This window comes from Rattus norvegicus, chromosome 10 (genome assembly GCF_021556685.1).
Source record: "Rattus norvegicus strain SHRSP/BbbUtx chromosome 10, alternate assembly SHRSP_T2T, whole genome shotgun sequence".
Classification (NCBI taxonomy): domain Eukaryota; kingdom Metazoa; phylum Chordata; class Mammalia; order Rodentia; family Muridae; genus Rattus; species Rattus norvegicus.
In genome coordinates this window covers 35,859,663-35,886,817 of record NC_141543.1, presented here as the reverse complement: position 1 = coordinate 35,886,817, position 27,155 = coordinate 35,859,663, and the positions used below count along the sequence as shown (strand labels likewise).

At 41.2% G+C, this 27,155-nt stretch overlaps 1 protein-coding gene across 3 annotated transcripts in view; it reads left to right on the top strand.

Annotated features, from left to right (window-relative positions):
• LOC134480681 (uncharacterized) overlaps positions 1–26,303 on the top strand; it is a 42,300-nt gene extending 15,997 nt beyond the window's left edge. Inside the window, exons 3-6 of one of the 3 annotated variants that reach the window (XR_015631203.1) lie at positions 14,406–14,580; positions 23,160–23,379; positions 24,134–24,483; positions 24,758–25,069. Coding sequence is in view for 1 of the 3 variants with exons in the window: in XM_087574789.1 (XP_087430915.1) it covers positions 14,406–14,580; positions 23,160–23,329 (345 nt within the window). In the remaining 2 variants the exon portion in view is untranslated. Of the gene's footprint in view, positions 1–14,405; positions 14,581–23,159; positions 23,400–24,133 lie in introns of those variants that run through there. The other 2 variants (XR_015631202.1, XM_087574789.1) reach the window with 2 other exon arrangements.
• The last annotated feature ends 852 nt before the right edge of the window (positions 26,304–27,155 follow it).

Here is a 27,155-nt window from a genome sequence, read left to right as displayed (position 1 = left end):
TGCCATGGAGTAAATTAACCTCCACTTTATGTTCTTGTCATTGTCAAATGTAAGCATCACTTGCACAGTTGAGGAAGATTCATTAGTAACACAAATGCGCAAGCTCCACTTGAGGAAAGGATAAGAGCCATTGAGACCCTGTCATAATGCACGTCATGGATACTTGCCCCGCCGTTATTTATAAAGCCTCGTGTAATTTCCGGGATTATTTTCAGCCTTGGCAATTAGCTCAGAATGCCTCAGGGGCAGCGATATGCCTCTGAGAGGTGTGATGACCTGCCTCAAGGGGCTGTGACATTTGAGAACAGGTAACGCCATCTGCAAACAGCCTGAGATTCATGACATCAGCAGAGGCTTCAAGTAACCTCCGCATGGACAGCTATGGCCAACATCTATACAGTAGGGGCCCTTCTCATTCACATTACTGAGGCATTCTGGAAAGTCATGCATGGCCTTTGCTCGTGGGTAGCTTAGGTATGATCCGTCATCATATCTGAATTCATTCATACTTGCCAGCAAATCATGTCTCAGCTGTTCAGATCCTAGTGACTAAGTGGCCATTTATCTTGGTCATATTGTATTTCTCTTTACTACTTCACCCTCCCCATGCATCATTTTACTGCATGCCCTTCTTTTCATTAGAGAACAGATTCTTAAGAACGATGACGCTCTCCACCTTCATCCTGTGTGAACGCATCGTTTCCTGCCCCCAAATCAGATTAGCAGAGGGCTAGAAGTTTTACAATGATATGTCTTATGACACCAGTGTTTATCTCCTAAGTGACACATTGCAGAATGAAGAATAGATGCTAAGTACCTGCCGCTATAGGTTGTTTTGCTCTCAGCCTAACTGTGTGTTTTGTCTGCCTTTGGACAGCAGAGGTAAAGGGTCTCATGAAGAGGCAATGGGAGTGTCCACCTAGCCGACATCAGTGCCACCGTTAGATCTCTGCTGACCCTTTGCTCTCTGGCAATATTATCTGCCTCTATGGGCTTTAGGAAGGACCCTACCTACCTGGGTCTGGCCCATAATTTACCTTCTCTCTGTATATAGCAGTTGGTCTAGGTGTGGACGTATATCCTACCCTCCCCCGTCACTCTGTCTGTCTCTGCTTTGAGAAAATGATGCATGGAGTAGGCACACTTGTTCTTTGTACTGGTACTATGAGGTGCCAGTGCTTATCTCCTTTCGGGTGGAAAAGGCAGCTGGAGACCACTGAAACCAACATTTGGGAAGAGGGTCTGAGTCTCAGTTGTGGTATTGACAAGGTCCACGCTCACACACGCTCTTCCTGATTCCCTGAGTCATGGCAAACAGGAAGTGTGGACATCTTCCTCTTTCTGGACACGGGCAGGCCTTGATGCCTCTACATGGAAGAAACAAACTCAACACAGTGAATCTGTTCTCAGGAATGGATGAATCAAGGTTGTGTGGATTGAAGGGTATCAGGTCCTTGGAGATTCTGGACCACAAAACATCTTGAGCTAAAAGGCCCAGTTGGCACTCTCTTGTTTGGGCATCAAGTTGTGAAAAGTTACTTTAAAACCTTATATTAAATTGACTTTCAGGATCATGGGTACTGGAAGACTGGCAGCTCTGGGGAGAGTGCCATCCCTCACGTGTATATTTTACCAAGAGCTATGGGCTGAGATTGCCCTGGCTACATTATAGGGAAACACACATGACGCAACGCAGCTCTCGCTCTGCTTCTGTTCATCGCAGGTTACTGAGGTTTGATCACACACCTTTCACTGTGTGAACGGACAGAAGAGTATACACCTTGGGCTTCTGGGTCTCCGGTAGGTAAGGAAACTGGGGGAGTAGGTACAGGTTACCTTTGACCTCCGATGACTGACTCAGGCATAACATAAATTGATATTTTTTTGTAAAATAGGAGTGGAAGTAGCATTCTGCCAGAAAGTACAAATACAACTGGGTTTTTAAGAAATGGAAGAAATGCAGGCCTTCTGTTTCTTCCACTCACAGTATCTCATGATTGTCTTGTTTCTAAGCCTCTTGAGGTGTACAGGGTCTGAACGACCACTTCCATCTCTCTCAGCTGCAAATGTGCTCGGTCTCTCCAAACCCCTTCCGAACAGAAGAATCTCCATGACAGTAGTATGGAGATACAGAGATGTGTGAGACAGAAAAGCTCAGTGAATCTATACATTGTTTTATGCAGGCCAGGAGTTACTCTTAACTATATGTTCAAGAGAGGACCACAACTGTGTGAGGACCTACGGAGAGTGTTAGAGCAAGGTTATTGTTGAGAAGCCAGGGATTCCCATCAGTGGTGGTGGTGGGGCCTACCTTTAATCCCAGCACTCAGAAGGCAGAGGCAGGTGAATCTCTGTAGGTTCTGGGATAGCTAAGTCTACTGAGAGAAACCCTGTCTCAAAAACGCAACCAACAACAACTACAAAAATCTATCCTTTAGGGTAGGTGAGATGGCTGGGTGGGTAAAATGCTTGGAGTTCGAGCCTGAATACTGGAGTTTAATTCTCAGAATCTGTGAGAAGATGGGGAGGACAGGATCCACAAAGTTGTCTTATGATCTTCACAGGTACATTGTGGCATATGTGTCTGTATTCACACACACACACACACACACACACACACACACACACACACACACACACACCACACAGAATCACACATACCATATATATATATATATATATATATATATATATATATATATATATATATTGCTGGCAATTTGGGGGAGAGGTTCAGCCCATCACAGTGAGGAGGGCATATATATATATATATATATATATATATATATATATATATATATATATATATCTTTCATTTGATGGATGGCCTTATAAATCTAAATCTATATAAATCTAAATCTATATAAATCTAAATCTATATAAATCTAAAACTAAATCATAAATCTAAGAATTACCTTCCTGAGGTATCTCAACCAGAGGAGGTTACAAGAAGTTCTTGCGTGTGGTTTTGAGGTTGGAAGTGAACCAGTTGTCATGTTGCAGCTCATTCACATTGTCAACTGTTGGGGGGACATCCTCTTGCCGTGAGATAGTAGATAAACATGGATGTTTATTGCTCTGCATTAGTTTTGTGTTCCTGTGACAGAAGAATCTAAGGGAGGAAAGACTTATTTTGCTGGCAATTTCGGGGAGGGGTCTAGTCTATCACAGTGAGGAGGGTGTATTGGGGTAACTCTATCTGTGGCAGAAGGAATGTGAAGTAGAGGTACTTTATGTCATGACAGACTGATGCAGAGAGCAGGTTAAAACCAAGGCTGAATATTTATCACCTTCAAAGCCTCCCAGCTCCACCCCCCGCTCTACTCCCATGACCTATGCTGGCCAGCTAGGCACGACCTCCTAAAGGCTCTGGAGTCCACAGTGAAAAGTCCCTTCCAGTGCTCATTCTCTTCGGCTAATAAAAGAGAGGGAGAGAGAAATGCATTGCTCTGAATTGTACAGTCACTGACAGGCCCTGTGACCTTTGGGCAAGTCTGAGAACTTCTTAGGACATTGGCTTTCTAATCCACAACAAACACACTGCCTTTCTCCAAGGTTCGGTGTCAAACTCCCTGAAATAAAAATGTTGGTAGGAAGGATGCATCCTGGAAATGGTGAAATGAGGGGATAAGAGAATCTGTCGGGGAGGGGGTGGCGGTGACAGGTTTGCTCTCCGCTGATGCAGGACTGCTTTAGGATGCCTTCAACTCTCTTTTCCCTGGTGTCCCTCCCTAGTGTTGATCTATGACTTTAAATTAGTGTGTGAATGACAAGATACCACAGAGAAGCATTAGGTGCTTTAGTTTTTCAAACAGACTTCAGGTACCGGGGATGGGAGGGAGGGCAGAACTGGAGATCAGTGTTGGTCTAGAGAGACCCCGCTGCCTGCCAACTTCCCCTTGGGGAGCTCAGCACAGGCTGGAAGATGCATGACTCCGGGCGAGTCTGATCAATAAAGGGCATGCTTACTATAGCAACGCAGTGTGGTGGCAGGGTTGCCCACAGATCACATGCCCCTTTCTCTATGCACTGTGGAGTGGGGAGCAGGCAATTAGAACTTGCAGGCAGCTTCTTCTAGAGGTCAGAGAGATGACAGATGAACAGACAGCTTTTCTGCTCTTCCGTCCCAGAATGGGCAGGGAAGGCTGGTAGCTCACAATTGGTACTAGCCTTGGAATGAATGAATATGCATGCATGCATGCACACATGCATGTAGGCACGCACGCACGCATGCACGCACGCACGCACGCACGCACGCACATCTCCCGGAAAAAAAGCTTAGGAATAAAAGCGTGGAGAAGTCACCAAAAGCAGCAATTCTCCTAATAATAACAATGACAATAATGGCAACTATTATTGTTTGTGTGACTGTTTGATTGATGGATGTCTCACTCTCTTGTCTCTTGTCTCCATTAGAGCAGAAAGGATAAGTGTTTCATCCTCCCCTACCCTGGGTGTCTATGCCACATGTATCTGATGAATAAATGAGTCCTTTGTTTATAGTGAGCTAGACCCATACTGAAGACTTAGCATAGAGCTTCTTGTTCAGGGCTGGCAAGCATTCTGTAAGGTAATACTATTGTTGCCTGGATTGTCTCTTTTTCTGACAAAAAGAAGCTGTAAGAGAGTTTTATAGGCATTAAAACAGGGCCTTGTCATGGAGGGCTGCTCTATGCGCTGTAAGACATTCAGTGATACCTCTTTTCACATTCATTTAAGCTGTCTTTACATGGCTATGGCTCAAATACCTAGAAGGAACACTGACATTTAGAGATATATTTTGGCTCCAAGTCTGTAAAAGATCTAGGTCCCTGTGACAGGGAAGGCAGACAGAGGCGACTCAGTGTGTGGAGATGGTATTCCAGATGCTGGCAGTTTACATCATGGCGTACAGGAAGCTGAGAATGCAGGCCAGCTTCAGGGAGCTGCCCCTGATGTCTTATTTCCTTCATATATATGCTACCTCCTAAAGACTTCACAGCCTGGGTACCCAGCGCTCGAATCATGAGCCCTTGAGGGGATGTTTCAGATCCAAGCAACAGCACAATTTGAAGCTGGTGGCACATGCCCCTTTCTCCATCTGTGATCACCAGAATTCTCTGTTGACATTGCTAAATGTCTTTTGGGGGGAGGGGGTAAAAAACCATCTCCATCAAAAGCACCTGTACTAAAAGCAGGTATACCTTGGGATGAACTACGGAAGTTGGTGTGTTTTTCTTGACCTTCATGTATGGAAGGAATGTATTGCCGTCTTTGTTGATGGAGTGTGGCCTCGGATCTTTAGGAAGGCTTGTTAATTGTGTTCATATGCGCATTCACAGAGTGTATGCAGACCAGAGAGTTGTATCAAGTTTGGGCTCTGAGCTCATGACACATTATTATAAACTGGGTAGGTCCCTCAGGCAGAAATCTGGTGTCAGGGACAAGACTCCAAGGAGTCTGGGACATTCATTGCTGCTGCTGTGAATTGGATTAGCTCAGACCGAAAAAAAAAAAAAAGAATTACATCGACCCTAAAATGATCACTACAGGTAGCTGAATCCATGACTAGAACAAAGGACTAGGAGACCTTTAGACTCTGATATGAGTACTCATGGGCAAGTTGCTTTATTCTTGTGAACCCGGGTCACATCTCTAATGTCAGTGATTCTCGGTAGACTTGCAAGGATCAGTTCAAGGCATCCAGGAGACAATGGTTACTCAGAGTATATATTAAAGCAAAGGATGGGCCAAGCCAAAGACTTCCTGGCAGTGAACTCTCATCTCCATTGCTCTCTTCGTAATTTCTCATAGGCATCAAGCATCTATGTGGCAGGTAGTCTCCCATGAGTATAAAAAATATTAGTCCATTCAGTCCCTTAATAATCCTTGGTAAACATGGTGGTAAGCACAGAGCTCAATTCCAGTGCCTTTTCCTCTGGGACGTTGTTTACATTGTTAGATGATGATGCTTACATTAGCAAGGAAATCCCAACAAAGCCCACAAATGTGCCTGTGTTTGCGCTCATCTTCACAGTTAATTTATTGACTTTTGGGGCCAACATTGTTTTCGGTTTATAAAACATAAGTCATAGAAGAGTTTCAGATTTGTTCTCCTTTTAAGATTGTGCGGGGTATATATGTGTGTGTGTGTGTGTGTGTGTGTGTGTGTGTGTGTGTGTGTGGTGTGTATGTGTGCGCACACCTGCATGTACGTACGTATGTATGTATGTATGTATGTATGTATGTATGTATGTATTCCACATGTATGTATTCCTGTGGAGGATGGGAAAGAGCAGCAGATCCTTGGAACCAGTGTCATGAGCAGTTGCTAACCTCCCAGTATAGGTGCTGGGAATCCAACCCTGATCCTTTGTCACACAACACATGTTTTTAAAGTGCTGAGCCATCTCCCCAGGCCCCAGAATTAGTCTTAAAGTAGATCGAGACCTCCATGGTTCTCCCACAATACAATGCACATTGCCTAATTTTCTTACTTAGAAGATAGATGCTTTCCATATGCACTCATCCATAAACCTAATTACGGAACATTCACTAGAGTATAATTTAGATGATTCTACTTTAAAAATGCATTCCTTCCATATTTATACTTCAGAAAACTTTATAATTCAAAATGTAACTATTATGCTTAATTCCTCAAAGGAAGACAACTGCTCTTTGGAAATTCTTTGATTTTTCTGGGGTAAATACTCTGTCCATTTTGCTTTGTGCTTAGTTCCTGTTCTTTGGGTCTGTAGGTCGTTAGTCTGGGGTTTGTTCTTGCAATTGTCGGCTTAATCCAGTGGTGTTCATGGATGCACATTCTAATGTCCTTTGTCTACTATCTTGCTTAGAATTGTTACTACATCTTAAAATATCACATCACTCTCAAACACTCATTGTACACAATTGCTTCCCAATTGCACACATGTGTGCTAGATATTAACAAAGTGATGCTTGTTTATTCTACATAATTTATAATGTTCCTATTACCACATGAATGATTTCCACATGTCCCAGTTGGGTGTGCCCAGGAATGTGGTCTATTTTCTAATGTAACACATGGGGAATATCATCCCTCTTTGCTTGTCTCATGGAACCTAGAGTATAAAATAAGAGTAACAGTATTGATAGATAAGTATACCAGCTATTGGCTGAACTACATAACACTCCACACATTCAGAGTCCTTGAACAACTCTTTTTTTTTCCTATCAGAACATAAATCTATGGTTCAGTAGCTTGGATTGACCTCACCTAAATGGTTCTTGTGCTGGTAACAGGGAGTTCAGAAGGGCTAGGTATTCTCGCATGGCCTTACTGGGTTTCGTATTGTCTATTTGGTAGGCCAGTCTCTTCCTGTGTTCTTTTTAGCTTCAAGTTGACTAGTCTGAGTCATATGATGAGGGAGTATTCTAACAGAAGGATGGAAAAACTGGCAAGGCGCCTCAAGACATAAACTCACACCTTTACAAGGCTGGTTATTTCAGGAAGTAGAAAACCTAGGATAGTTTCAACCCTGTGGCAAACCTCTTATCTCAACCCCTGGATGCTGGGATTATAGACATAGGTAGCCACACTCAGTTCTAAGATTCTATTTGTGTTTTTTTAAGTATTTAAGTATTTATTTATTCATTCATTTATTTATTTAAGTGTGTATAGGGGTGGGTGCATATCATGACATGTATGTGGCAGTCAGAGTATGTCACAGGAATTCATTTTTCTCCTTTGAACACATGGGTCTTTGGAAGTGAACTCAGGCTCTCTAGATGGCCCAAGATTCCATTGTCTGATATGAGTTGAAGAATGCTAGAAGCCGCATTGTTTTAATGATGCCTCCAAATAAAGTTAAATGAATGATAGTGAGGCCATCACTTTGTGGAAATGGCATTCTTTTTTTTTTTTTTTTTTCCGGAGCTGGGGACCAAACCCAGGGCCTTGCGCTTGCTAGGCAAGGAGGCCATCACTTTGTAAACAAGAGAACTAAGTCCATAGAGGTTATATTATGGTCCCTTAACAGATGGGTCTGTTGATCTTCTTCACAGATGTAATAACTGAGGTTTCACACAGACCCAGGTGACAACTCCATACCAAAAAGGAAGTAAATGGTGCCTGTAGTCCTAGTATTCATTCTAGAATACTCTAGACTGATAGCAGAGAAGTGAACACTATTTTCTAACTTTTTAGGCTATATTAAGAGGCTACATGCTTACTTATCTAATAGATGAGTTTCGCAGAGTTTTGATCATGCTTCTTATATATAAACATAAAAATTCTCAATATCTCAGTTCCAAGAGCATTTATTTATAAGTTACAACATTATTACCATTCTTTCACTCATTTCTTCATTCATTGGTAGGCCTTATTCTTGTCATATTATTATAGATAAACAGTAGAAAAGATTTTTTTTCCTTTTTCTTGCCTTATACATCTTGTGGAGACCAGCAGAATAATATGATGGCCATTCATGAGCATACACAGAGGCTATGCCCAAGGCAGAGGCAACCACCACTCTGGATCTGTGCAGCAGCTATTTCAGATCAAGCAAAATCACAAACATAGCTATAGTCTCTCAAGGAAAGGAACCCAAATGATTTCATGAAACTTCCACGTAAAGGACGTTTCTGTGCGTTCTGGTAGGTTTGACTTAGTTCTGTGTGACTCTGTTTACCAGTGTGAGAAATGAGGGATAATTAATCACAGGACATCCCAGCACTGTTGAGAGACTAACAAATGAGTGATCAGACATGGGCAGCTCAATGAAAGTGCCAGTGACTGTTAGCCATTGCTGTGCATCAATGCCAAATGATTGTTTATCGTTCTGGCTTGAATAAAAATATCCCTCATAGGTTTATGTATTTAAGCACTTCGTCCCTGGCTGGTGGAGCTGTTTGGAAAGGTTATGGAACTTTTAGGAGGTAGAAACTTCCAGGAGGAAGTGACAGGCTTGAAGTTGTAGATACTGCCCTCATTTTCTGGTCTCCTCTCTCTCTCTCTCTCTCTCTCTCTCTCTCTCTCTCTCTCTCTCTCTCTCTCTCTGAGATGTGATCAGTTATCTTCCTCAACACTATGGTGGTCTTGTGCTTCTCCCACCCTGTCTACTCGTCATGATGGACTGTATCCTCTCTGAAACTTTAAGCCAAAGCAAACCCTTTCCTCCCTAACTTTCTTTTTGCCATGGTTGTCTATCATAGCAATAGAAGAGTAACTGATACAGCTATTTTTCTTTGACATGGTAGCCTAAGTTCCCAGGCTAGCTTTGTGGTCATCAGTCAGGAGTTCCCCAACCAATGAATTAATTGGTCATGGATGTGGGATAGGGAAGACAATACCAAGAACTTTATGAAAGGAGAAAATCTTCCTGCTTTTGTCTCACAAACCATTTGTTTGGGTCATGGCCTCTTTTTTTCATCATCATATGGAGGTGTTCATAATAACTTAGTGTATCTGTGGGTTGAGAGACTTCATGATTTTGTTGGTGTAGAAGCCTTACATGAGCTTTCAGGTATGCTCTGCTGAATGTTTCCTCCTTCCTTGCAGGGACAATTTGAAACCACAATTAACCATCTAGTCCAACCCTTTCTCTGATGGATGGTGAAAGTTAACAATTGCTTTAGCTAAATGATTGTGATTTGAACATGGCAGTATATAATTCTTCAGAGTACACTGACAGCTTGAATTTGGTCCCAGCCCTTGTATAAGTAAGGTGACACATAGTGTTAAGAACACTGTCTTACCTGGAGGGGTCTCACCACCACATGCATGTGTGGTGCAGGTGTGGGAGTGAAGATGAGGGAATGACTGAAAGTCATCCATTTTGAAAAAGTTTAAACCTTTAATTTTCACAATAAAATGTATTCCAATGTATCCATATCCCATTTCTTAAATGTATAATTTTCTTTCAGTCAATGATATAGTAGCCTTTGAAGCAGAGTCTCAAAGCTTAGTTACTTGCCACATAACTTCAGCTGAGAGCCAAGCACTCAAGAATTATGAGCTATTTACCCCTTGGGTGTCACTGCTTATGTTTCCATATCACACCTAGTATTTAGAAAATGTTGCTCCCAATTTATATGTGACCTACTATTAAATACCTTGGTGTTATACCATTGCTTTAGAGAATATGACTTAGATAATGGTCTCACAATTGATGGATTAAGATTTAAAATGCTCCATGTAGAGTATTTCATAATGATCACAGCCATCAAGACAATACTGCTTCTGATATAGATAATTACAAGGAAAAATTTCCATTGAGTTGAAGTTAGGGTATGAAACAATGATGTATGTGTGTATATCTTTGTCTGTTTGTCTCTCTTGCCTGTGTGTCTGTGTCTCTGTGTATGTACTGAAATGTGTTCATTCTGGAGATTAACCCTTCTTGATGAATATGCCTCCATCCAGATTTCAGAGAACACACACACACACACACACACACACACACACACACCGGGGGGAGAGAGAGAGAGAGAGAGAGAGAGAGAGAGAGAGAGAGAGAGAGAGAGAGAACACTTTAAAAACCACAATGTTCCTCTCAGAAATCACCGACACATATGGATATAAATTCACAGGAAAATGCAGTATAGAAAAGATTCCAAGACTTCAGATTTGGAAAATATCAGACACATGAAGTAAAGTAACGACTGTAGATGCTTAAATTAGTAAAGACACAAGTTAACATACAAGGACTAAAGAATCTATGAAATACAGTTAGATACAGTTAAAAAGAGAATTCTATGCTGGAAGATAATGGTGGAGAAATTACTTGGTATGCCATTCAGAAACAATAAATAACAATCTTTAAACTACTAAAGAAGAACATGAGGGAGGAAGGCATATTTAAGGAGGTAATGACTAATAATTCTCTTCAAGTAATAAAAGACATGAACTTTGAAATTAAGTAAAATCATGATGAATAGGATAAAACTAAATTATGATCAATCACCCAGTATCAAACTTTTGTAAGAGTAAAGGAGAAATTTTTAAAGCAAGTAGCAAAAATCCCCAAATCATCTGAAATGGATTCTGATACAATGATGTTTGGCTTATAATATCAATGTGGCCAAAATGATATCCTCAAAGATTAAATAAATCTATTAACCCTGAACTATATATCCAAATGAAGCTCTTTGTAAAAGCATGATGTAAATAAGCCTGTTGACAGACAAAATGTATGATAGTGTGCATGTGTGTGGGGATATGCATTTGTATGCAGTAACCATGGAGGCCAGATATTGAATTCCTCAGAGCTGGAGTCAACTGGTGGTTGAAAACTACATGAAATGGTTGATGTGAATTGAATTTAGGTCTTCTGCTAGAGCAATATGTGCTTTTAACTACTGGATCATCTCTTTAATCCCCCATTATTAACAAAATAACTTTAAGTTTCTCTTAACAGATATTTCAACTCTCTTAACCCAAAGTAATTTATAGAGGGGGAGACTCTGAAGGAAGGAAAGTTGTGATGGCGCATATTATTTTGTACAATCTAACAACCTTAAGTAGCCTAATAATGGAATGATCGAAGTCAGATTTTGTAGCTTTGTCAACATATCTAAGGAACAAATTAGGAAAAGAGGAATTTAACTTGGCTCACAGTTGTGAGGTTCCAGTCTGTATTCAGTCATTCTTGTAGGTAGAACATCTTGGTGGCAGGAGTGATTGGCAGAACAGAGGTGAATATCTTGTGGTGGTCAGGAAACAGAGTGACAAGGAGGGGCCTGTGCCTGGGATAGTTTTCAATCCCTTCATTGAGGGCCAGAGTTACTTCCTCCTGTTAGGCTCCACCTTTCACAGTTCTGCCAGCTCTAAGTAGTCTATTCAAATTACTTACCTATGGATTAAGGCTTCGAGGAAAGCAGAGAGCCCTATGACCTAATCTAGTCTGGGAAAGTCCTCACAGTCATGCTCAGTGGTTTATTCTACTAATTTCCCACGCACTTTAGGCCAGGCAAGCTGACAATCAAAATTAACCACTAGAGAAGAGTCTTATTCATTACAAAGACACATGTAATGCTTATGAAAACCGGTATTTTGCTAGGCCTAAAGTTCCTAAAGTAATTTTAAAGAATGCCACATTAAGAAAATTAGGATTATACAGATATTGATTCATATAGAATAACAGCCACACACTATAGAGTAAGAAGAAAATGAACCTTTCCCCGAAATATCTCATATAGAGAAACAGAGAAGCATAATTCTAAATAATTCCTTGGTTAAAAGAGTATATTATGATAGAAAAATCACAAAATTCTTGAACCTGAATAGAACTAAAGATATATCAAACTCTGCAGTATTTTTATTTTTAAAACCATGCTTTATTTTATGGCTAGCAGTGCAATTTGCATATTAAATCACATTATAATTGAATGATCTGATATATATATATATTTTTTTTTTTTTTTTGGTTCTTTTTTTCGGAGCTGGGGACCGAACCCAGGGCCTTGCGCTTCCTAGGTAAGCACTCTACCACTGAGCTAAATCCCCAGCCCTGATCTGATATATTTTAAAGCAGAGTTTTTATTAAAAAAATCATTTTTTTCTAAGTGGGCCAATATGGTAAATGTATTAAACATTGCGGTGCATGTGAAATTTGATGCTAGAGGAAAAGTTAAATTTAATTTTCAATTTTCTTAGTGCAGCTCCAAACAAAGGCTAGCATTTCAATTAAGGAAACAATGACTCAGTAAAGAGTGGGAGCTAGTAACTAGTAACTAGTAACAATAAAGGCATCAGGAAGAAAACTCTAAACTTCCCTAAGTACTAGATATGGCTCTTGTTGATAGGGCTGGTTACTCATTGTTTCTGCTTCTGAGCAAATTCTGGGTTGGTATTTCTCTCAGCCCTTGGAAAAATCTCAGCCCTTGGAAAAATGCATGACCATGGGGTTTCCTGTGGCTCATGAAATGAGAATATGAGACGGTGTTTTCTTTTTGGATGAAGAATTGACTGGATTCTCCTTTCCTCTTCCTTGCTGACTAGCATTAATCCAGAAGTGTTTGTTTACTCCACTAGCTTGCTGGAGCCAATCCTTTAAGTCCCTGCCACAGACAAGCAACGTAGGCAAGAACCATTTGATGTTGCTTGTGACCTGGGGGCCTGTCTATTGTGGCAGCAGCTGCATCTATTCCAGGCATAGCTATTTACTCACAAAGAGAATCAGAATTCCTGGAGACAGTTTTGATTGTCTCAACTGTTTGGCAAATTGCTACTGACGGTGAGGGCTGGAATTAATACTAAATATTCTACAATGAGTCTTAGCTACAGTCCTATTGCTATGAAGAGATACAATGACCAAAGCAACTCATATAACAGAAAGCATTTAGTTGGGGTCTTGTTTATGGTTATAGAGGTTAGTTTACTATCATACTGATAGGCATGGTGCCAGAGAAGTAGCTGAAAGCTTTACATAACCTGATCCATAGGCAGGCAGAGAGACATTGAGCCTGGCATGAGCATTTGAAACCTCAATCCCACCCATAGTGATGCACGTCCTCCAACGAGGCCACACCTCCTAATCCTTCCCAAACAAGTCCACTAATTAGGGACGAAGCATTCAAACCTGGACCTATGGATTCTCACTCAAATCACCAGGGTGGGATAAATCTACGTGAGGATTATTTCACACAAAATATGACCAGTGTCAGGTTGATAAAAATTGATTTAATATATACAATCTGGTAAAAGTCTGCACTGAAGGAGTAGAAAAATGGTCTTTGAAGAAACTGACATAGGAAAAAAACCCACTTTAAAAAAAAACATATTGAGTCACATTGACTCTTAAAATTTTTGGTTCCAATGGATTCCCCACTAATTTCTCCGAAAATATCCAGTCTTCCCATATGTCTTCTCTCCATTGAGATAAGGGAAAGGCCAAGTTAGGCCCCGTGCTCAGACTACAATCCTAATAAAAGGTCACTCCATTCAAGATTCAAGAGTCAGTGAGGACCCCCACCCTAAATATTTCTGGGTAATTCTCTGTATTACAGTCTGGTGTTTTTTTGTTTGTTTGTTTGTTTGTTTTGTTTTTTCTTCTAGAGCTGAGGACCAAACCCAGGGCCTTGCACTTGCTAGGCAAGCGCTCTACCACTGAGCTAAATCCCCAACCCCAAGTCTGATGGTTCTTAAATGGCTAGTAACTGCTTCTCTTCCTTTTCTGTTTCCTTATCCACCTTTCTGTGCAGCAGCAAGGGACATACAGCAGGAGCCAGCTGCACTCTCCTGCTTTTTCTCTCCCCGTGGGACAGTTAAATTCTAGGTTACCATACAGCAGTGGTTCTCAACCTTTTTAATGCTGCAGCCCTTTAATACAGTTCTTCATGTTGTGGTGACCCTCAAACCATCAAATTATTTTGTTGTTACTTCATGACTGTAATTTTTCTACTGCATGAATCATAATGTAAATTTCGGTGTTTTCTTGTGGTCTTAGGTGACCCCTGTGAATGAGTTGTTTGACGTCCTAAGGGGATACAACCCACAGGTTGAGAACAACTGCCTCAAGAACTACAACAGCCAAGACCAACCTGATGTCAGACATAGCGAAGAAGGCACGGCCCCCTTTCCTACCAGTTTTTGGGTGTTTGAATTTAATCTGCAACTGCCAGGTAGGGGTAGATCATAGTCATGTCCTGTGTACTGATATTTGATGCCTATGTCTGTACTAAGGGTGTTTGATTTCTGTCTGTCGTTATTTTTTCGGTGTGTTCATCCTGCACTCACTTGGTGCGTTTCTGTATTTTGGAGCAAGGTAGTTTAAGACTCCTTACTGATAATATAGACATGGGCAAAATAAACGTGATTTCTAGTGGGTTTTAGCCATATGATCTTCCATTTTAGCTAACAGGAGCTCATGTTTGGTATCAGTGGCATTTATTCCCTTCCCAGATTCATTCGAGATGGGCCAGTCATTTTGAGCACTTACTGCTTACTATGAGTATATGCATTTTATTTGAAATATGTCATGTATTTCTCAGAAACGCAATTCTAAAGCCAACATTATTATCCTTATTGAGTATATAAGGACTATGGTGAACAGAGGGTTTAAGAAACTTGCTGGTACCCATGAAAGCTGTAAACTAGACCATGTCACTCACCTCCATAGACTGTTCCTTTAACACTTAAGCAATCTTGCTGTCCCAGGTCTTAGATTGTAATCATCTTGTTTTTCTTTCATGGTAATGGATGAGAGACACAGGCAAAATAAAGATGCCTTCTAAGAGGGACTCAGGGACCTCACCCTCCTGTGCTGAACCTCTTGTTACAGATAGATTCAGTGAGCAGGGAACTCGTTGCCTTCAGTTATGGGCCCACCAAAGACCCTGACTTACTTCAGTGGATTCTTTCAATCCGGTGGCTACAAAGATGGCCTTGGTTAAACCATATGAGTCACAAAACAAACCTCTCCCAAAGCATGAACCTGAGGAAGGGGCTAATAAGGATGCAGAGAAGTGTGTGTGTGTGTGTGTGTGTGTGTGTGTGTGTGTGTGTGAGAGAGAGAGAGAGAGAGAGAGAGAGAGATCAGCATACTTATGTACAAAACTTGATTAAAATATATTGTATGAAAAAAATCTGTTTTCAAAGAAAGAAAGAAAGAAAGAAAGAAAACAAAAGGATACCTTTTAGGAAAAACCCAAAGCTGCCATTCACTCTGACTTGTGCTTCCTGGGTTTTAGGAGGAGCAATTTGAGACACTGGGTGTCAGAATGTATCTTCCACCTTAAGAAGTCCAAGTGGGAAATTGACCTAGTGTAGCCTGCACTGTCTGTTTCTCCGGTGGTGAATACAAAGCCTTTGGTGGACCCCCAGGGGACTCCATAGAAGAGCAAAGTATGTCAGGCTGATTTGGGAAATTGGTGCTGTAAGCTCCTCAGAATCACAAACCTAAGGTTTCCTTAATTAGAGAGGTGGCCCTCCAATCAATATTCTTGCAGTGCCTCCCTCTGCCATCCCCCTTGCTTTCCAGCCAGCCACTCGGGAGTTTGAGCTGATGACTGCGTGATTCTCCAGGGGCCTGTGCAAGGTACAGAGAGAGAGAGAGAGAGAGAGAGAGAGAGAGAGAGAGAGAGAGAGAGAGAGAGAGAGAGAGAAAGAGTGTAATTTGTTGGCCTGTTCTATGGGGCTACGAAGGCACAGGACCGCATTCATCAAAGCCAGCTTAGTTCTCCCAATTGTAGATTCAGGATGCGTACCCCACAGCTCACTTAGGAGTAATGCAGGAAGCCGCACAAACCAGGAACACTGTGTGGACATTGTTAGAAATTTAAATTTGTTCTCTTTGATGACAATGAGAGAATCTCATCAAGTAACTAACTTTCCCGGTCTCGAGATCTGAACTCTGCTCGCCTATCTGTAACCTGCCTCTGAGAAATATGCAAGAGTTTGAGGGAAAAGGAAGGATTTTTCCTATTAATGTGAGAATCTGGAATGAATTGGACTCTTTTGTATTTCTACCCCTCCCCCAAGAGAAAGGATGAAGAACATAAAATTTAATAACAACAGAGGTGTTTTCCTAGCATTTTGAGAATATAGTGTTGAGGATGTGTAGGGTTCATTTACCTACTATGTTAGCCACAAGATACAGCTACAGTATTCATAATTTATAGAGGAAAACTGAGTATTTGAGTGGCAAAGCCAATGAATGGTCCACTGTCTTGGAGGCTTTGAACTCTGACCTCCTGCACTAGGGAGTCTCTTCTCTGAAGTATTGATCTGAAGTACATTAACAAAATTTGCAATTCCCACTTTAGATTTAATTAATCAGGATTCTCTCATGGTCCTCGTCTCTACTGTTATAGAATAGAACTGATTTGTCCTAAGGCAGGGTGGAAAGGGTTCATCTAGATTGTGTTGACAAGGACAATGTAATTATAAGCAATTTGGGGGAGTGTTCAGACCTCCCCAAAGTAAATATTAGTGAAGAAAGATAAGTTTGGAACCCCAATTAGCTGCATTGGATTGGTTTCACTTGCTGGATGTGTAAGTCTCCAGTTCCCTGTCCTTACACAAACACAGCTGGTTTATACACACAAATGCCCCAGTACCCCAGAATCCTGAGGAGAAGGAAGTTCTTAAGGAGAGGTCTGGAAGCCATGTTTATCATCTTGTCTCTTGTCCCCTCATCTTAGGAGCACATATTTATTTAGCATAAAATTGTAAAAGAAAATAGGAGTTCAACTCAACGGTTCCTTTATAATCTGAAGAAAAGACCCTGAGGGTGCTGTAACAACAAAAGAAAAAATTCTCTAAAAGTAATTTTTTTCTGAGCTATTTGCTGTTGTTGGTAGAAAATGAGGTGGCTTTGCAATGTCAATATTCGGCAAATAGCACTCTGGGGGAAAGGATCTGGTCCAAGACTGAGGAATAATATTGTTCCTCAAACTCTGTCTTCATCTGGGAAGTTTGTTAATGACCACTGAGAAGAGTGTGAGGATCCACCACGAGGAGAAAGGCAAATAGGGAGTGTTTGGCTGGAACAGAAGCAAGTTCACTCCCTTCCAGCTTAAGGCTCGACCCTGAAATCCAATCACTGTCCACTGAAGACTTGCTCAGTGGAAGTTGAGTCCTTGAGTTGAGTCCTCCATGTAACCCTGCTCTCAGAATTGACATCCAGTAATTTTATAACCTGAGGTAAAAGGAGGCTAATAGTCGACATACAGCATGGTGTGTTTTTAAACAACCACTACTACTACCACCACCACCACCATAACAGATATCTGTACAACTGATAATTGAAATTTCCCTAATGCTAGTGACAACACAGAAAAAGCAAGCAGTGAGTTAAATTAGGAATGATAAATAGATTTCCGATCTTATGATAATACTTGCTGATTGTTAGGGTTGGCTTGGAAAAGATTGAGATCAATCTCGAATTGATTAGTGATGCTTGTCATAGGCACTGAAGGGGAGAATAGTGGTAAGAATTGGATGTATTTGATATCCCTGATGTAAATCCTGTTGTTTGAAGCATAACAAAGGCTATGTCGCCCCCAGATAGCTTATTTGGGGTCAGTAACTGGAATTTGTTTTTTCTTTACTACTTGGCCCATATTATTTAAAAATAACAATAAAAACAAACCTGTATAAAGTTCTCTTCACAGGCAATTAGTTTGTATAGTGCCTTATTTGTTCCTAGTTACACATGGAGAGAGTGAGGTTTCTCCTTCAGAAATTGATTCAACGTGCTTTGGATTCCAAGCCTTGGCAGCTAACCCCTGTGTTCCTAAGACACACTCTTCTTGGGATTTGTTTTTGTTTTTGTTTTTGTTTTTTTAGTGAGACCAGTTATGCCCTTTACAATCTCTTGTGAGAAACCAGAGGAATACTGAAGGACCCAGGTAGAGCCGGAGCCTGGAGAATTTGAAACACAGACCCAGAGCCAACTTAACTGTGCTCTATGCTGCCACCATTTTCTGCTTCTTCCAAAGCCCCTTTCAGTGAAGATCGTCACTAAAAACCCATTCTTAAAGGGGATTACTTTTACTAAAAAAATAACCCAGAGCCAGTAAGATTGGCTCAGCAGGTAAAGTTGCTTGCATGAGTTTGAGTTTTATTCTAGGAAGAGATACCATGGCCAAGGCAACTCTTATGAAGGATAACATTTAATTGGGGTTGGTTTATAGTTTCAGAGGTTTAGTTCATTATTATCATGGTGGGAATCATGGGAGGAGCATCGAGGCAGGCCTGGTGCTGGAGGAGCCAAGAGTTCTACATCTTGAGCTGAAGGTAGCCAGGAGGAGACTGTCCCCCTGCCAGACATGAGCACATATACGAGACCTTAAAGGCCGCCTCCACAGTGAAACACCTCCTCCAACAAGGCCAATCCTACTCCAACAAGGCCACACCTCCTAATAGTGCCATCCCCGAATGGGCCAAACATTTGAACTCTTGAGTCTATGGGGCCATACTTATTCAATCCACCATACCATCTAGCAATAGACAATGCAAGCCTAATGACTTGAGTTGGAGCCCTAGAACCCAAGTAAAGATGGAGGGCGAGAACCAACTCCATAGAGTTGCTCTTGGACCTCTGAACATGCGTAGTGGCATGTGCCTATCCTCACCCCAAAACCATGCAGACACACATACACAAAATAATAGTAATAGTAATAAATAATAGTAGTAATAGTAATAGTAATGGAACCTAAAGAGTAGCGGTGCCTACGAGTCATCCCAGACTGTTGGTGCTCAGGTTGAGAACAATGAGTCTATGCTAGCCTGGGATAAATAGTAATAACCTATCTCAAACTAGTCAACATTTTTTGGTCTTTCAATTATCCTTGTGGAAAATATACCTATGGATGGGTAATGAGGTTTTTGTTTTGTTTGTCTGCAACGATGTCTCACTATTTAGTCCCAGATTAGCTCTAGCCCTTGAGCCTTCGGTCCTGTCTTGAGCCTTTAGTCCTGTGATTAGAGGTCTTCACTACCATGCCTGGTGGGTGCTTGAATATTACAAGTCTAAGAGATGGTTCTCTTTCTCTCTCTCTCTCTCTCTCTCTCTCTCTCTCTCTCTCTCTCTCTCTCTCTCTGTCATGCAAGTACAGGAAGTTATGTATAGGTTGTATGCAAGTACAGCAGAATATTATAGGTTATATGTAAAACACCCTTGTATTTTGTCATCTGTGAGGGGTTATAGAGCCAATCCTGCACTGGTATCAAAGGGTAACACTATCTTTGACTCTACTTGGTCACAATCGTCCATTCACCCCACTTTTAGAACATGAATGTCCTCTATCAATATGTGAGAAGAAAATAGGATGTGATCAATTCCATCCTTAAATCATGCCCAGGCTTCTCAGAGAGTCTTAGAGGCTTAAGGGAGGCAAAACCAGAGGGGAAAACCCTCTCATGATACCCAGGCCAGCCATCATGCTCTCTGTCGTTTGAATAGAATAAAGGGCAACCTTCTACACCTGTTTGAGTAGCAACTTATTTCATCTTATTATTCCTTTCATTCATACTCATTTAAAAGGTGGAGTTCTATATTATATGAGATGTTTTTGCCCCCCTGTGATTTCATTTATCTATAGTCAACCAGGTCTAAAAATGTGAAATTGATATTTCCTAAAATAATCATACATTTCAAACTGTGTATCATTGTGAATAGTGTGCTGAAACCTTAGGCAATCTTTCAGCATCCTTTTGGGGACCTACCTCATTGTTTTGTCCAGGGTATCCAAGCAGTATATAATGCCTGCTCATTAGTCATTTAGATATTGTAGTGGTTTGAATAGATTGGCCTCACTGACTCATGTGTTTAAATGGTTGGCCCACAGGGAGTGACATTATTAGGAGGTGTGTCCTTCCTGGAATAGGTGTGGCCTTATTGGAGAAAATGTGTTACTCTGTAGATAGGCTTTGAGGACTTCTAGTGTTCAAGTTCCACCCAGTGTGGAAGAGAGCCTCCTCCTAGTTGACTCCAAAGGCCAGTCTCCTCCTGGGTGCCTTCAGATCAAGATATAGAACTCTTGTCTTTTCCAGAACCAGGTCTGCCTGCATGCTGCCATGTTTCTTGCCATGATGATAATGGACTGGATCTCTGAAACTATAAACCAGTCCTAATTACATGTTTTATATTAAAAGTTACCTTGGTATGCTGTCTCTTTATAGCAGTAAAACTCAAACTAAGATAGAAATTGGTACCAGGGCTGCAGTATTGCTATGATAGGCTTGTCGATGCTTTTTTTGTGACTTTGAATTTGGAAAGCAATGGAATGCTTTAAGTGGGTCTTAGTGGACCATCCTAGTAAGAATAGGGAAGACATTGGTGCTGAGTGTTATTTGATTTGTGGGGGTCTGACTCAAGAGGTCTCAGAAGATAGGCATTTTGGTATGTTGCCCAGAGATCATTCTTATGATGTTTTGGTAAAGAATGTGGAGTAAAGGGGCACCAGGAAGTTAAATGGAGCTAAATCCTGTGTTCAAGGAGATAAACAGATTAAGGGAGGGGTGACCTCAGGGCAAGATCTCACCCCACTGCGTTTAACTATTTATGTGTTTGCAATTGAACCAAGGGATGGTTATATCAGGCATTATTATGACCTGGTTATTGTTTTCATCTGGACATAAGAAGATATGATTTTGTTTCAAATTGATAAGGGATGGATTGTGGTTGGTTGCTATTCTTGATTTTCAACTTGACTATATAAGGATGAACTACAATCCAGAAATGGAGGGCACAGCCTTGGTCCAGATCCCAAGGCAGAAAGACACAGGTTTCTTAAGGTATAGTAGCCATGAAAAGCTTATGCCCAGGCAAGGTAGTACACAATTAATTCCAGGGGACAGAGGCCAACATATCTCTGAGTTCAAGGCTTGCCTAGGACAGAACAAGTTCCAAGTACAGAAAAACTTGGGTCCAGGCATGGTGGTATACACTTTTAATCTGGGCCATATCTCCTGCTGGAAGCCTATGTAAGGACAATGGAGAAATGAATGGTTCCTTCTTTGCCTGCTTGCACTTACTGCCAGCACATCTGTTGGAACCTACTTCTTCAGAACTTCAGCTTATACAGAAGAGCAGCTGAAACACCCAGTCTTGTGGGAATGAACAACTACTAGATTCTTGGACTTCCCATCCACAGCTGCCCATTGTTGGGTTAGTTGGACTGCGGCTTATAAGTCAATCCAATAAATCAGTATATAAAATTATTTCATAAGTTCTGTGACTCTAGAGAACCCTAACACAGCTACTTTCACATGGATGTAAAGGTAAGTGGGACTAAGACAAGCTAAAACACCACAAGTCCCATCATTCTGGTCAACTGCTTCTATTGGAAAGATTATGTGTCTTCCCACCTCAAGATTGGGGTCACAGGTGTGACCTCCATTTCTGGATTGTAATTTATTCCAGATATAGTCAAGTTGATGACCAGGAACAGCCATCCCAGGTATGTACATAAGGTCATATGTTGTGGTTAACAGTGCTTTTGTTCAGGAAGCCTTTGCTTAGTAATTGTCTTCAAGGGGAGAGTAGGGATGCTGGAGTCTTTATTATGGAATATTATTAAGATTGTTCATGTTTATTATCAGTTATCTTTATCAATATTGCATTGTACCAAATGGTAACTAAGCCTTTATCATAGGTATGCATTACAGCAAAAGTTAGTATTGGTAAGATTTAATACTATTTAAAGTTTCAAACACCTACTGGAATCTTAGAACATATGTTCTGTGGCTAAGGGGGAAAGAATGATTATAGGCGAATTTACATAAGTTGAAGGTGTAAATGACATTCTTTCTCTATAAACTAGAGAATCCTGGAAATACAAAAGCATTTAACCTTCTGTAACATTGAAAATGGGCTTTTCAAGTTAATGGATGGTTGACTAACAGGATGTTAAATCTCATCTTTAGATGTGTTTGTGCTAGAATATGTTTGTTTGGGTTGATGTGTATGTGTGTGTGTTGTTTCCATGTGAACTCAGAGTAACTGGACTTGCAGCAGGTAATGGGGTGGGAATTGTTGAGATTTTCTTCATAGTGTTTCAGTAATGAGCAAATGGTATGGAGGAACACTGGCTGTCCCGAGAGACAGAGCCTGTCCTTGGCTCTGGCCTATGCTAGCTCTGTAGGTTCTGAGTGCCAGTGGTACAAATTGTGCCAATCTGTTAGCACAGACCCAGATTCCCAGTGGTTTTGTGACTGTCGCCTGCCTCTGCATCTCTCATAATGAACTGATTCTTGGACAGCTGGGGTATCAGCAAAGAGCTGTGTAGGAAGTGCCCTGCCCAATTAATCAGATGTCATTCTGACCAGATTTCTCCAGCATGTTGCTCCATGGCAAACAGAAGAGTATTAATAAACTACAATTAAAAGAGAGACAAAGGAGAAAGACATCATTTTTATGTTTATTTGTCCTAAGGCATATTTTTCCATTTCTGAAACTTGAAAAATAACCATCTGGAAAGAATCATATTTAGACAAGGCATGACATGCCATTTAAAGCAAATATTTTTGCTGTGAGGATCAGTGTTTGCTCACTGCCCCATCAACTGGCATATCCTGAGATGCCCATAAAGTATTCAATAAATCGAGCATTCCTGCAATAAATCAATAGCGTAAGAATAATATTGCCCTAAGTGTCTACAGTTTCCTTTGCGTATCCCTCCTTTTTAAATACATATTCTTTTTTTGCACTGAGAAACCTCTTTTAACGCTTGTCTTTGTTTTCTTTGCCTTTCAGCTACCCAGTCTCAGGCAAATGACATTACACTGTACCATTGCAAAGGGATCTGTGGCATAAATAAATGTATCGGGAGGTCAAGAGGTCAAGAGCATAAACGAGGCAAAGATTTCAAAGAAATCACCGACCAAATGATTTATAAATCATGGAAAACACTGCTCCGGCCATAAAAGAGAAATTAAATTTATACATCATGAGCTTCAGGATGCCTTGGGTTCTGGTGGGTAACTGGGTTAGAAATAGAAGCACTTATGTCATCCTGCCGCTGGTCTGGAGCCTTGCTATAGTGGCATTTACCCTAGGACCTTAAATCAGGAGGACTGAAATGAAAGTCACCCTCCCTTTTTTTCTCTGTCTCTAGAAACATTCGCTTTACCTTTGACCTAGAATCCCCTCTACAGCAAGCTCAGCTCTGGAGAGAGTTGGGGGATGGATTCATGGTTGGATGTGGTGATAATGATTGTGAGTAGGGTTCCCTCCTTATGTCTCCCTGTTCCTTGGCAGAGAGCTTCAGGAGTTCTTCCTGTGCATGTACAAAAGCGACATTGACTTACAGCATTCGCCCTGGCCAGCCAAGGAAGCTAGGCAACTGTGAGTCTCTGTACTCTCTACCAGCCAATCCGTCCATAGGAGAGAATAAAAACGAGCCAGTCTCTATAAAGAGAGCAATAATACTTTATGCTATAATCATCTATAAAGGGAATCTGCCCAGAAATTTTACAGTTTAAAAATAATATTTTTGTTTTTTTTGTCCTTTGCCATTTTTTTTTTCGGAGCTGGGGATCGAACCCAGGGCCTTGCGCTTGCTAGGCAAGCGCTCTACCACTGAGCCAAATCCCCAACCCCGCCATTTTTTAAAAACATCAGGATCCATCCATTTCTCTCTTCTGAGCCCTTGCCATTTCTTGACCTTCTATTTTGGGGCAAATATCAGATTGGAAACGGCAAAACTGAAAAGCATCTGTTTATTTTAGATCTACAGGAATGCCTGACCCGGACATGATGGCCTGTGCATAAAACTAAAGTGGTTTCATGGGGCTCTCGCAGAAAACACCTTCGATTTGGAACGTCACTCATGAGCTAAGCAGATGGGAAGTGGCGAATGATACTTGCGAATGGCCCGCAGACTTTGAAACGGATTTATGTCTTTAGGACATAACTGATAGAGACTTGAAATTGGGGCTAGTTTTAAAGTTGTCCTAGGAACAGATTTTTGCTAATCTACTAAATAGAAACAATATGCTAGTTTCTAGCTTGACGTGCAGATGGCTGGTGATGACAGAGGACCCTTTGCTCTCATGATCCAAAGTTAAACTGCAGCGAGGTGTGTCCTGTCTCTCCTTCCCAGTTTTCTGTCCTCCCTCCCTTCGTTTTTCATTTACCCTCCCCCCTGTATACTATTTAAAAAAAAAATCCCCACTTTGGCTTTTAATTATTTGAGAGAATAAGGCCTTTGGGTCAATATGTGTTGGGTCATGTATTTTGATTTTTAAAAATGGTACAAGATACAGTTCACTAAAGCCCTAGAGAGAAGGGGAATGGGGGGAATTGTATTTCCTCCCCCCCTTAATGTTTTTTCTTTGCTCATCTTCACCTAGGCATATGTTAAAGAAGATGTTAGGAACAGACTGCCCAAGCATATTCACTTACATCATCAAAACTGGATTGCAAGTCACCTTGCTTGAGGACTGTCCTCTGCAATATCCCCTCTCCGTTTCTTTGTAACTAGGGATTTGGGTGATTATGGGTGGGGTCGGAATCCAGGTACTTAAGTTGGTTGGGAAAATTCCCACATGAAAAGGATGCTCTGTGTTTCCTGCCTTGGACCTGTCCTGAATCCCCAGAGGCCCAGCCATTCTTGGAATTATTTCTTTCTCCAAAGAAATCAAATACACAAAGTTGAACGAGTTAAAATGAGTATCACTTGTAAGCTATACCTGCTTTTTATTTTCCTTTTTTTTTTTTTGCCTATTTTCTTTGCTTTTGCACTTTAAAGAAAAGCAAACGTGAAAAACATGGATATTTTTTTTTGCAAAGATTATGTATAACCCTGCACATACTTTTGGTGGTTTTAGTAGATGTTCTCGTAGCAATTGAATTAAACCGAGTCCACATTGCTATGCAATCAAAGGCAGAATAGGATTTTGGTATCTTAGCCAAAAGATAGGGATTATGTGTTTGAGGGGTTGGGTGCTGCACCAGGATGCACGTTCATTTGCATACGTGGGGAGCCATTAGGAATTCTGAATGGTTTCTCTTTAGCCTACTTAGTTGTACTTGTAATTGCTTCCCCAGTGTACCGTGTTTCCAGTGTTTTCAAATACACACGAGTCTCTCAGAGTTGGTCTTAAGCATTGGGTCTATGAGGAGAATGTATCTCTCGGCTCCTACTAAAACACTTGGCTGAGTTTGTTACATCTTAAAATTTTATTTGTTTTCCTGGCAGGGAGCAATCTGTTTTTTACCATTCTTGCCTTTTCTGGTCTGTTGGCTTTTGATCATATTGCATGGTGTTTTTAACCCCAAGATATATCGATACATAAACCTGTAATCTTGACCCTGCAAGCAGAGAGGGGGCTGAGGTAACAAGGAAAAAGGTTGTAGGGTGTGGCCCATGCATTATTCCAGAGCTGTAAGGGACTCACCCATGATAGAGGGAGTAGCCTTAGGCTGTGAGTTTAAGCTGAGAGTGATCTAGTAACACTGGTCTGACCAGGAAAAGCAACCCCATCTCTGTAAATTTCTCTAATTGCTTTTTATCCTTCATGCTGAAGATTGAACCCAGGGTCTTACACGTGACAAAATAAGCTCTTTACCACTCAGTCAGAAACCAGCCCTTTTAATTTTTCTGATATATAATTTCTTTTAATACTTTCTGACTTAAGACATCAGATCTAATTCACCAGGGCCTGTTTTAAACAGCAGGGAAGAATCTCTTACAGTTAGTGGATCTGGTTCTGAAGACTGAGATTTAAGGGTTCTTTCTATTCTATTTTTTATTTTTGTTACAGTGGTCTCAGTATGTAGTCCTGGCTATTCTGGACTTCACTAAGAAGACCACTAAGCTAGGCTTACCTTGAACTCTCAGAGATCCACCTGTGTCTTCCTCCCAAGTGCTGGGATTAAATAAAGATGTGTGCCTCCAGGCCTAGGACTTAAGAGTTTTTGATATTCTGTTTTCTGGTTTTGTCTTAACAAATGCTACCTCTATTTCCTGCTGTTGCGCTGACAGTCCTGTGTAATGTATAGCAACAGAATTGACAACCACTGTCTCTGAGGTTAAGAGTTCAAATCCCACCTCAGTCATTTACTAGCTGTGTGATCTTGTGCTAATAATTCAATCTGTCTGTGCCTCCACAAAGGTAGAAGCACACACCATGTGCTATGACTATGAGGCCTAAGTAAGGGCCTAAGTCTAGGCACAGCGCTGGTACTTCTTCAGATCTAGCTCCTATTGGTACTATTACGGGGGTTTAGCATCTTGTTTAGGCCATGCTTTTTCCATGTGGCAGATGGGGCCCTCTCATGCTAACATGGTTAACATTAGTTAAGCATAAATTAAAAATAATTCTCCTGTGTCCGTGCTCTTTGGTTCCCCCAAAGTGAATGAGTAAATTCACTGTCACAGGCTGGGGGTGGGACTAGGGGCATCGGTCTGAGCACCGTGATTTTATGATTCAGAAAAAAAAAAAAGGAGACGCAGAGTGAATTTCTGACGTGAGGGAAGAGCACTGGATTTTGAGTTGGATGATATTCCAACCCCCCAAAAAGTATGACCTTGGGCACATCGTGTGTCCTCCCAGAATCACATCAGCCAAATGAGAAGAGGAGTGATGAGCCCCGCTCTGCACGTTTCCCAGGGTTGATGAGATCCAATTAGAGGAAGCATGGGCACACGAAAGCTCTCTGGAAAGATGAATGAACCATCCAGGCCTGCGGGCATACAACTGAGTGACAGAGCGGGCTTCTGCTCATCAATCCTGCACTTTAGATGGT